The 12,697-nt window shown below is 41.5% G+C and overlaps 1 protein-coding gene and 1 long non-coding RNA gene across 2 annotated transcripts; one reads left to right on the top strand and one right to left on the bottom strand.

Annotated features, from left to right (window-relative positions):
• Positions 1–283: 283 nt before the first annotated feature.
• cdkn2c (cyclin-dependent kinase inhibitor 2C (p18, inhibits CDK4)) lies at positions 284–8,917 on the bottom strand. Its single transcript, XM_040185134.2, has 3 exons — positions 7,591–8,917; positions 6,135–6,492; positions 284–375 (listed from the first exon to the last, which is right to left on the bottom strand). Exons 1-3 carry the CDS (start codon positions 7,792–7,794, stop codon positions 371–373), a joined length of 567 nt encoding a protein of 188 aa, XP_040041068.2. The 5' UTR covers positions 7,795–8,917; the 3' UTR covers positions 284–370.
• On the top strand, positions 4,502–5,689 carry LOC120828652 (uncharacterized). Its single transcript, XR_013468638.1, has 2 exons — positions 4,502–4,749; positions 4,858–5,689. It is a non-coding gene; the product is annotated as an uncharacterized LOC120828652 (long non-coding RNA).
• Positions 8,918–12,697: the final 3,780 nt, after the last annotated feature.

Genomic DNA, 12,697 nt, shown 5'->3' on the forward strand with positions numbered 1-12,697 from the left:
TGTATCACATACTAGTCACATACTACCAAGGCTTCATTGATAAATATGTAATTTATCTCTCTAAATAATCCATCCATCCATCCATTGTCAAACCGCTTATCCTGCACACAGGGTCGCGGGGGGGCTGGAGTCCCCCGATAGACGATAGGGCGATAGACAGGGTACATCTCTAAATAATTATCAGTTTAATTATGTTGTAATTGTAATAAAAGCATTCATGTCACTATAACAATGTCCACTTCAGGCCTCTTAAAAAACACACACACACAAAAAAACAAGAACAAACAGGGATTCATGACTTTTATTGTCTCATATGCCCTAGGCAAGGGAATAATGGGTTTTATCTTCATCCTCCCCGTCCTCCCGTCCTTTAGTCTGTGGGAGAGAAAAAAATAGATTTTATATTACAAATTCATCCTTGTGAAAACATCAACACCAATCGTAAATAATGGAACAATACACCAGCGTCTGCCATAGCACACAGATAAATAAATCTATTAAACTGGTATGATTCGGCATTTTAAAGACAGTTCCAAACTTGTGGTTGACGACTAAATTGGTCCAGGTGTGACTCACAGCTTCAGCTCCTGGGAACAAATCGTCTCACCGCATGGGCGACGCTGAATGAAAAGTTCATGAGGTGGAGGCCTTTTACAGTTTTTTTTCGATTGCTAAACAACAGTGGGCACATCTGGAGTCACATGTGCAAAACTCTTAACTACAGTCTGCACTACCAACAGCAACCTGAGCTAAACAGTTCACATCACCTGCAAAACTCACTCCGAGCAACACAACTCTCAACACGTGGCTCAAAACAGGCTCAGTGCAGCCAACACTGTGCACAACCCTCACAGAGAACACACACAGTCACTCAGAACACACCAGCATCAAACACCAATACAGAGAATACTAACTTTTCATCTTTACAGTTTGAACAGTTTCAGTGACTTCATACAAAGTAAGATTTTCTTCAAAGAAAAGAGTGACATTCTTTCACATGATTTATTACATTTTTTAGAACATAACAATTCTTTAAGGTAAATGAAAATTAGCAGTTTGCTTCAATAGTCTGTAGTAATTTACGGAATTACAGTAATGAGAAAAAAAAGGTAGAAACTAAAAGTACGTACTGTAAATTCGAACAAATAATTGAAGGGCTGATCCCGCCTCTCTCTAGCATCAGGCCACAGGTTTTCATTCATCAACATCACATCTAATGTTCTCTCTTGCCATGAACCTGGTGAAAAACCTTCTGGAGTGCCTCATCCATCCCTGGCAGTCCTCTGGACTCGTGTGTTCACATCCGGCACGCATCGCTTCCAAGAGAGACATTTGGTCACTTTCCACCTCCAGGCAGAGAAAGACTCATTTATACTGTTTGTATAACGGAAAATGGTCATTACAGATATCACTGTGGATCTTTGCAGATAGGGTTGAGGGTGCAACCCAGCCTCTCTCCATGAGTCATTGTCTATAAGTGTAGCCCTTTCATCTGAAATAACAGCTCTTTGTCTTCTTTGTCTCTCTCCACCAACCCGTCTTCCTTGTTCCATTTCCAAAATTAGTCTTTCTGAGCTCTACCTACATATACTGTAATATACATCAGGCTTGAAAACGGATCAAGGGTGAAAAAGGTGAGAAGGATATTACCCCTCTAGGGGTTTTCAACTGGTTTAGTCCCAGGGATCATTTTTTTGCGTACTGACGAGGGGGGGGGTGGGAATTGACAACAACTAATAGGGGACATGTCATTAAATACTCGTCATGCATTATATTGCATTGCATATAATATGTGCTGGTCAACTAGTCTAAAATTAATTTTAGACCATTTTTTTGCGTAGTTTAGAGTGACAAATCGTACCAGCGTACTTTGAAGTCAGAATGCGTATCAGTTGGGCAGGTCTGCTTATTGATAGAACGGTGGAGCACTTTACCTTCTGCCTCGTCGGTCCCCTCAACTCAAAACGGTCGCGTTAGCTAATCATTTCCCACCGGAGCTTTAGCTAGCTGGCCAACGTCGCTGTGTTAAATGACTCAATTCATCAAGCTGTAGCTAACGTTAGCTAAGTCCATGTCAACAAAGCTCCTGGGTAACTTAACTTATACCAGAAAATATTAACATGTGTAAATGACCACCAGCAGTGTCCTTTTATTTTGATGATCCTGTTTCCTACTTTGATTTTATGTGACTTTTATTTTGACATACTATCTGCTCACGTGATTACTGTAAATTATGACCCGGCTCTAAAACAGCACAGTACAATGTACACTGTTTGCTAAAGCTTTGGCAAATAAAATAAAATAAATGAAAATAATGAAAATAAATGTATCTCTCAGACTACGCATGCAATAGAGCCTGGAACAAGTCACGGAGGCCCAATCTCTCAACTGCTTTTGACCTTTATATTTAGAGCCTCTTTTCGCAGTGAGACATGCTCTGGATCTATACAATCAATTCCAGCAAACATCCCCGAATGATTTGATGCAAAACTGTAAAGGTATCAAAAACGCAATAGTTCAATATTCAACATTTATTGCTACACCAAAAATAGTAAATAAACGTTTAACAATCTTGTGTCACCCTCACAGACAATTCAGTATAATTATATATAAACACAAATACAATTTTGTTAAACGTTTACACACATATAAAACATGTACACACATCAATTAGTGTGGTCCAGGATTATTCACAACTTGAATATGAAAGAAAGACGAAATTATATTCCAGTTCATACAAGCACTTGCCTAAATATTTTCCATCTGAATTAAAATTGACTGAAAAATATGCAGATCGTAGTTTTCTTTTGGTGTCCACAAAATAAAAACACCTATCGGCACCATGTTAATGCAATGCAGCATAATATGAATGCACATTGTTAACATTTGGCGCACATGAATTAAGCGAGCGGTGCCTTTTGGGTGCAGCGTCACCGCGCAAAGGCCGCCAGCTTCGCACTACAGTTTTTTTTCGATTGCTAAACGACAGCGGGCACAACTGGAGTCACATGTGCAAAACTCTACAGTCCGCACAGCAGCAGCTCATGTGGACCAAACTCTAGTTCGTTTTTCATTGCTTGAACACAGTTTTCAAAACTCTACACACTTATCCCGTGACTTTAACCACAACCTGCACAACACTGTGGCTTTACAGCACTTTGTTCAAACGCAAACACACTGCTGTCAAAACGGCGAACCACACACACATACATATATATATATATATATATATACATATATATATATATATATATACATATATATATATATATATATATATATATATATATACATATATATATACATATATATATATATATATATATATATACATATATATATATATATATATATATATATATATATATATATATATATATATATATATATATATATATATAAATGCATAAAAATCCCTCACCTTTCAGCGAAATTCGCCGTTTTGAAACCAAAATAGGTGACCTACGTGAATCGTGAAGATGCGATGAGTCTTTTTTTGGGGGGGGGGGGGTATTCATATTCAGTGAACTGCGACCAGGTGCGCGTGTCCGGAGGGAGCGCGAGATTCAGTGAATTGCGAGCAGGGTGAGTGACGGTTTCAATCATGTTGTAGCATCCCTTCAACAGGCTTGCGGTAGGAACGTGGTCGTAACGTGGTTTCTCGTGTCTTCTATTGAACAAATGTGAGCATGAGCGCGAGCGATTACAGTTTTTTTCGATTGCTAAACGACAGCGGGCACAACTGGAACTACATGTGCAAAACTCTAACTACAGTCTGCACAGCAGCAGCTCATGTGGACCAAACTCTAGTTCATTTTTCATTGCTTGAACACAGTTTTCAAAACTCTACACACTTATCCCATGACTTTAACCACAACCTGCACAACACTGTGGATTTACAGCACTTTGTTCAAATGCTAACACACTGCTGTCAAAACTGTGAACCACACATTCAAAACGGAATAGATTTCAGCCTTGTGCCTTTCAAACACTGCTGATTGCAATTTCAGCTGAAAGGCTAAGCAGGTGTCTTGTTTTAGACTTGTTAGTGAACACACACAAAATATATATATATACACAGGTAAAGCTCAGAAAGACTAATTTTGGAAATGGAACAAGGAAGACGGGTTCGTGGAGGGAGAAGGGTGGCAGGGAGAGGGCGGGTTTGTGGAGGGAGACAAAGAAGACAAAGAGCTGTTATTTCAGATGAAATAAGGGCTACACTTATAGACCATGTCGTGAACCATGGTCTCTCATTGAGAGAGGCAGGGTTGAGGGTGCAACCCAATCTGCAAAGATCCACAGTGGCATCTGTAATGCGAATTTTCCATCATACAAACAGGTGAGAGTTACATCCTTATAGTAAATGAAAACATTACAGGAATTTATTTTGTATTGCAATTATGGAATATTTACACAAATATATATTACAGTAAGTTTGACTGTAAAATATATTTTTACAACAGGACCCAAAGGCTGCCCCCAACAGGAGAAAGAGCAAAAATATTTTCAGATGCGCAGGAAAATGCTATTGTTGACATGGTTGTTGTCAACAATGCAATAAAACTGCGGGAGATTCAAGATAGAGTGCTGGCTGATAATGATATATTTGAAAATGTTAATTCTGTCAGCACAACAACTATTGCTCGAGTCCTACAGAAACACCAAGTTACAATGAAACAGTTATACACTGTACCGTTCGAGAGGAACAGTGAACGGGTAAAAGAGCAAAGATACCAATATGTCCAGGTAAGACGTCTGAGGTTACATACACAGCTATTACTGTAAAAATATTTACAGTAAAAAAACCACTAGCATTACTACAGTTACGTAAACTGTGCACTTACTGTTTTTCAGAGAGTAATGGAGGTGGAAGCACTGGAAACACCACATTCATTTGTATTTATCGATGAAGCTGGATTTAACCTTGCCAAAACACGGCGCAGAGGAAGGAATGTTATAGGTCAAAGGGCCACTGTGGAGGTTCCAGGCCAAAGGGGGGGAAATATAACCATGTGTGCTGCAATGGCCAATGATGGTTTGCTTCTCAACACACCACTCATTGGCTCATACAACACAGAAAGGCTTATAGCTTTCCTAGAACAGCTCTATGCTCAGCTAGTGCCAGCAGAACAGGGGGAGCCAGTAAGAAACCCCCAAGTTTTTGTCATAGTTTGCGATAACGTTGCTTTTCACCACTCTGCAGCTGTCACAGATTGGTTTGCAGCACATTGCAGATTTATAGTTTTGTACCTGCCTGCATATTCACCCTTCCTCAACCCAATAGAGGAGTTTTTCTCTGCCTGGAGGTGGAAAGTGTTTGATCACCACCCACATGACCAAATGTCTCTTTTGGAAGCCATGCGTGCCGGATGTGAGGCCACAAGTCCAGAGGACTGCCAGGGATGGATAAGGCACTCCAGAAGGTTCTTCCCCAGGTGCATGGCAAGAGAGAACATTAGATGTGATGTTGACGAAAACCTGTGGCCTGATGCTAGAGAGAGGCAGGATTAGCCCCTCAATTATTTGTTAGAATTAAAGTATGTACTTTTAGTTTCTACCTTTTTTTTCTCATTACTGTAATTCTGTAAATTACAGTACAGACTATTGAAGCAAACTGCTAATTTTCATTTACCTTAAAGAATTGTTATGTTCTAAAAATGTAAATAAAATAAATCATGTGAAAGAATGTCAATCTTTTCATTGAAGAAAATATTACTTTCTATGAAGTCACTGAAATTGTTCAAACTGTAAAGATGAAAATTTAGTATTTTCTGTATTGGTGTTTGATGCTAGTGTTTTTACTCTCAGTGTGTTCTGAGTGACAGTGTGTGTTCTGTCAGTGAGGCTTGTGCACAGTGTTTGCTGCACTGAGCCTGTTTTGAGCCGTGTGTTAAGAGTTGTGTTGCTTGGAATGAGTTTTGCACGTGACGTGAACTGTTTAGCTCAGGTGACTGTTGGTAGTGCAGACTGTAGTTAGAGTTTTGCACATGTGACTCCAGTTGTGCCCACTGACGTTTAGCAATCGAAAAAAACTGTAAAGGCCTTAAACGTGAAGTTCGTTCGTTCTTTAAAACGATGACTTAGATCTGTGCACACGACGCTATTTTTGAAATAACCTACAGACCACTCACCTGTACCCAGGTAATCCTCGATGTATTGGGCAGTTTCCACCCTTTTGTGGATGCGCGCCTCCTGCCCGGCGCTGTGTCCCAGGCCGTTTGGCGCGCGCGGGTCCGCGGTGGCTGCGATCAGCTGCCGGGTGGCCTCCAGGTGGCCCTCCGTGGCTGCAAGGTGAAGCGGCAGGTTACCGGTGTCATCCACGAGGTTTGGGTCTGCCCCGTAGGCCAACAACACGCGCACGGAATCTGCAAATCCCTCGCGGGCGGCGTCGTGCATCACGGTGAGACCCAAGACCGGGTCGCGGAGGTTCGGGTCTGCACCTGCCCGGAGAAGAGCCTCGATCACTGCGGTGCTGCCCAATTGAACCACCTGCGCAGAGACAGAATGAGGGAGAGATGATCTTTTGAGTGTAACAACTGTTCTAAACCAGTTCAAATATAAAGCAATAACGGCTAATGAATTAAAAAAAAGATCTGCAAGGCAAATTTATTTGTAGCACATTTCAACAACAGGCCAATCCAACATGAAATCATTAAAACATCCTTCAAAAGAGAGGGAATTTTTAAAAAAACAATAAGGCAAAAACAGACATTACAAAATAAACAATACACGTTTTTTCAGCATGAGCTCCATATAAGAAGTGCTTTTAAATCAAATGTGTCATTAAGAGGAGAGTGAATTACTTTATTTTTACTGCTGCAATAATATTGGAAACAAAATTATTATTGAAATGATCAGTGCAAGTTAAGATCAGTGGCCTTAAAGTCCCTACTGACAAAAGGCCTGATTCAAGCAGGACGAGACAAACTGTGAAACTACACCACCCCCGCACTCTGCTCCACCGTGTCCTTTTTTCTTCTTCCAACAACCATTTTGTCTCTTCTTTGTTCTGCCTCTTCAGTTCGGCCTGCGCTGCCTTTATTACCATGTTGCTGAAACGGACTTACTCTTTATTATGTCGGAATCTCCTTCATGCCAAGATCAAGTACAAAATCGTTTTTTGATGACTTTTTGATGACTAAAGCACCTCTTACTCTTCCATAAAAAGAAAAAACAGCGGTTTAATCCCACTAATCTACACATTTACGATTATTTGACATGAACTAATTAATTATGTTAAACTATAAAAACGATTCAAAACGAATTTGATACTGAACTATACTTTCCTATTCACACGTCTATTCAGATGACACATGGCTAAAAAACGTCCAGACTCCTGTGTGCCATCTGACCATACATTTGTAATTTTGAAAACTAAATTTCTCTTCACACTATCTGGTGGTATATATTTGATTACGGTCTACTGGACATTTGAGGATCAGATTACTGAAATTAAATCGTATATCCTGTACAACGGCGCGAGAAGTTAAAGACAAGCTGCCTGTAGCGCACTTTACAAAAATCCCCTAAATCATTTTTCCAGGTTTTAAAACGACAGAAAAACAACTGAAAGCGTTTCATACCAACCTGCAGAGCAGTCCTGTTGTATTTATTAAAGCCATTGACAGATGCTCCATTTTGCAGCAAAAACAACACACTGGGTAAATTTCCTTTGGCAGAGGCCTTGCAGAGTAGATCAGACATTCTTGTAAAAAAGATGGAGCAAATCTTTTTTGTTGTTCTTATTGAACGTGGTCTCTGGATGTGCTGTGCCAGACAGAACGGATGCATGCTGAATCATAACTGGGAGGTGGTCTAGGATGGACAAACGTTAACCCTTTGGACTCTAAGGACCAGCGGGCCTATTTGACACAGGAGACTTTCAGAAATGTGTTTCATTGCGCCTATTTAGTCTTATTTTATATCCCACATAATTTTATTTTAAGGAAAAAATAGGATTAAAGTAACTTCTATTGGAATCATTAAGTCAAGGTCAAATAGCTTAAAATGTTCCTTTCTCTGTATTAAAAATATATGTTGCCGTGTTTTAACAGCAGCTCCCTCCAAGAGTTTTCTTTTTAAGAAAGGAAACTGGCGATGCATTTCCTCCCATTTTATATTTGTTTTTTAAATTAGATATTTAACAACGGTGTAGTACTCAGTACTCATCTGAATCTAGATCCGATTCAAACCACACTGCTGTGAATGCGACAAAAAAAAAACAACAACCCGTCTTTGTATGTTATCACAACGGTCACTTCCTGACTTTTTGCCCACATATTAAATGTACTTATCTGTATTCGTCTGCTAGCATGGGATGAATCCAGCACGCGAGGCCCCGTCTGGAATAGAGAGAAGAGCCCACGGCCCGCCGCGGGAGGTCGATCCCTTTCATTTTCCACACGAAACCCACCTCATGCCACGCGCCTCCGTGGACCGTCACAACGATGCCCGCTTGAAGTGCGCATCCAGCGGCGGGAGGAACGACGTCACTTATCGCAACCAAAGCTACATTTTGAATTACCCACCGGTTTAAAAAAAAAAAAAGAAGGATGGCGATTGGACTAGAGGTGGAGGAAATCGGCACGATGCGAACGCGCAATGGGGAGGAGGGCGAGATGTCCGCAATATACTGCGGCGACGCGCAGCGATTATTCCACGGATCCCAGCGGCGTTCCAGAATACATCGATAGAATGCGCGTCCAACCTCGCGTCCAACTTCGCCGGTACCTAAAATACACTCCAGTGAGTGAGTGAGGTTTTGTTTTACTGCGTCATTGTCTTCCGTGGCAACTCATTGCCGCCCTCTGGTGGTGAGATTTGCCTACTGACTGACGACAGATCTGAGGTCAGATATGTGCGCCCAGAAACAAAATGCCGGTATTTCTTTATGCTGTAAGGCAGTTTGCCGCTGGTGCAGTTTTCTTGGTAGGGTTATCCAATTAATTTCAGCATGCAGCCCAGAATGATTTGATGCAAAACCGTAAAAGCAATATTATTTTAAGGTTCAATATCCAAAAATCTTCTGGCGTTGTCTGGCAACATTATAATATTCAAACTGTCCTCACCCATATCACGCCTCGTGTCGCTACAAATACATTATTTGTATTGGATTGTATATAGTATTGTATTGATTGTAGATTGTATTGTAGCGACACGAGGCGTGATATGGGTGAGGACAGTTTGAATATTATAATGTTGCCAGACAACGCCACCCTGGGAATTTCACCCAGGGAATTGTTTTAAAATCTTCTCAACCAACACAAATAAGAAAAAGGGGGAAGCCACTCAGGTTCGTCGCAAATGAGGCAGAGACATCATTTAAGACACAATGTAATCTAACCAAAGCAAAGCAGCAGTGGTCTCTGGCAGGTTAGCGGGCGTGGTGCTGCTGCTCAATGGTCATTTGCCCTGCAGAGGAAAACAGACCTGAAAGCCTCACTGTGGCTGGAGGAGGGAGCTAAAGCCACTGCGCTACATACCGGTCAGGCGGCTTCAGCCAATCAGCGTGGGTCGGAGGGATCGACGCTACCGCGAGGACGACCAGCGGCACATTGAGTGCATCAGGTGGAGAATAGTATGCAGCCATACCAGTGAGCTTTCTAGGACACAAAGAGCACTTAAATGAGCACTGGGCGGACACCGTGGGAGCGAATACAGCTGCTGCCGACAGCCTACCTGTCACCACACGGGGCAGCGAGAAAGACAATCTCATCAAACAGTACAATGACCACTGTGGCAAATGCACTTTACTCTGAAAAAAATGTAATGACTTGTAATCTACCATTTGTCACCACTTATTCCCCAACAGCTCAATCTTTATTAGTAGTATCGTAATTTGAAATCATTATTGGCTTATCATATCATTAGCTATCGCGATATATATATTCTAGCGATATTTGAATGATATCTGTCAAATGTATGCCCTCCCTTGCTTATACTGCGGGATCCAACAAGATCAGTATCTCGAGGCTCAATACTCACGCGCACTCCAGGATGTAAGTCAGAGGTTGTAGGTTCGGTTCCCGCCGGAGGCAAACCCGTTAACGCGTAGGAGTATCAGGAGACTGTCCTAGAGGCAAGGATTCTCGTTTTTGACTCCTTTTGTACAGAGTAAACACAACAGTAGAGTACAGAGAGTACAAAAGTACAGTTTGTGGAGAGTCAACCGTTGCTAGGTTCCTTCTCAGTCCACTGAGCCCATCTAGCTATAGTTTCAGTCTTCTTTTAGAGAAGACTGAGACAGTTGGGGGGATCAATTTGGGTTTTAATGGCAAACCCGCAGCCGAGCTGCCATACGCATTCATCTGTGGTAAGGGTTACTGTACTATGCCTGTTGCAGAGCTGCCACCTCTCACGGTTTCGCCATGTGACACACGTTTTTGCATGTTTTCACATGCACTCAGGCCACACATCCAATTATAATTATTACAATGATAACTCAATGGATCAGATCAGAGTTGATGTACAGTCAAACATTGTTCTAAAGAAAATGAAGAGGAGCTGTAGTTTGTGTTGCTGCTGAACTTTACTGGATCACACTGACAGGTGTATATCTAATATTCTAGTATTCATATTGGATGGAAGAAACACATAAAACGTTACTGAGGACAACATTTAACTCAGGGCTCTTGTATTACATCACACTGCAATAGCTTTATAGTGGTTTCCCAAAGTAAGAGGAGGTTGGATGTAGTAAAAACAATGAAAGAGTTAATATTTTACTGGATAGTAACACATACACATACACCTACTGTTTGTCTTGTTGTTACTTAAACATTAAGAGGCGGATAATCAGTGTGGTGGTCCTCGTACAGTTAAATGCACACACATCATAAATTTACCTGAACCTCATCTGTGTATCTACAATAATAGTGATTAACCTCATAGTATTTTATGTATATAATATAGTGATCAATGAGGCTATATACCGTAAGATAGGTAACATTATTAGTGATTAACGTCATATTTAATATCTGTGATACATTGATTAATCAACCTTGCCCACAGAGCTTAGAAAATGACTAACCAGCTTCTGATCTGCATCTGATATCTCATTCTTAGTTATTTTTGTCACGTGTCGATTCATTGTACTGCTTAAAAAGGCTGCTGTGTAAGCACTTTTTTGTGCTTACACAACAATTACTAACAATATACTGTACATCTACATCTCTGCAGGCCTTTAGTATTGAGAATTTTGTCTTTAATATTCAAATTTTACACCATCCAGGAAATGAGTGTGAATGACCTTCAAGCTTTTCCCAGCCTTTATGTCCCGTGAGTGAGACTGAAAACCTATTTATTTCACTGCCACACAGAGTATTCCCACCGCAAGTATTGTTTTAAAAGAAGTGGACTTTTATCTCCGCTGATTGGTTGCAAAGATTCAAAGTGAAATCAACAAGGGGGATCAGAAGAAGGCCATTGGCGATGTGTAAGAACTACTTTTTCATATTACGGCTTGTGTCAAAACTGAAACTGAACTGAACTGAAACTGTAAAAAAACAACACAATTTATAGCGTTATCATTTTATTGTGCAGATCAGAGGCATCAAAGAACCCGGAAAACGGTAAAAGATGCTTGGGTTACGACATGCTGCCGATATCGCCATCTTTCCTTAGGTCTGATGACACCCTTCTTTGACGCTTTTGTTTTACAAGAGCTGATGAGTACAACACAAGTTTATTAACAAAGAAAATACAGCATGAAACCAAATTAAACAAATGAAGTGACACATAACGCAAGGAATAGATCACCTTTGGGCTCTGTGTGTGGCAGGACGATGGAGGTGATAACGGCTATGAAGATGGAGGGGAAGGCGGCTACATCTGTGCTGTGACCAAGCCACAAGACAACGAAGATACCTACTAAATGGCCATCAAGACCTTCCCCTCTGCAGACACGAGGAAGGCGCCCCAACGTCCCAGAGAGGTTACGCTTCAGGACGGCCTCTGCAGAGGTGACACTAAGCAACCCAAATATATTCGCTTCTCTTCCGGCATATTCCGAACATACATAAAAGCCACCAGCCGGCCCACCAGCCGGCCCACCCACTCTGCCCAACGAAAGGAGCGGGAAGGGCAAACCATCCGGACCATGCGGCCCATCGCAGGCAGAGCTCCCACAGTCATGTCTGTGCTGCTTAATACGAACTGTCTAGGGGCAACTGTACCGGTTAAATATTGCTGATCACGTTTGATGTTTTGCATCTGTCATGTCCACCAGAGAGCAGCGCTGTCAAGGCTAATGTCTCATCACCGAGCGATATCCCCAAACCCACAGATGTGCCCAACAGGTAGGCAAAGCTAAACAATTCAAGGAGGAGGTAATGAGGTCCCTACGGCTAATCCGATGATGCTCCATTTCATCTGTCCACTCCCAGAGAAGGCAAAGTCCCCCGGGTTCCTGCTGAGGTGAACAACTCGATACCAAGACAAGGTATGGTGAGAAGCAAACGAGGAGTCACAATCCAGCCGTGACTTCCATTTACATTGTTTTGGATAGTGAGCAGGAATGATACCACGGTCACAGTCGTTTAACATCAGATGGCGTTGTTGTAAAAAGAAAAGCAGGCTGGTGGAACCCTTATGTCTGCTCTGAAGGGATTCACATTTTATTAGTCAGACTTGGGTTACATTTCGTTCCCAACAACAATAATGTAAAACGCATTTTGTGTCACAAAGAGATAAATGA

This window comes from Gasterosteus aculeatus, chromosome 8 (genome assembly GCF_964276395.1).
Source record: "Gasterosteus aculeatus chromosome 8, fGasAcu3.hap1.1, whole genome shotgun sequence".
In the NCBI taxonomy this organism is placed as follows: domain Eukaryota; kingdom Metazoa; phylum Chordata; class Actinopteri; order Perciformes; family Gasterosteidae; genus Gasterosteus; species Gasterosteus aculeatus.

Excerpts from the sequence above, each read along its gene's own strand:
- cdkn2c (XM_040185134.2), bottom strand. The coding sequence starts at position 7,794 with ATGCATCCGTTCTGTCTGGCACAGCACATCCAGAGACCACGTTCAATA. Across the intron at positions 6,493-7,590 it reads ACAACAGGACTGCTCTGCAG|GTGGTTCAATTGGGCAGCAC; the intron begins GTTGGTATGAAA and ends GTCTCTGCGCAG.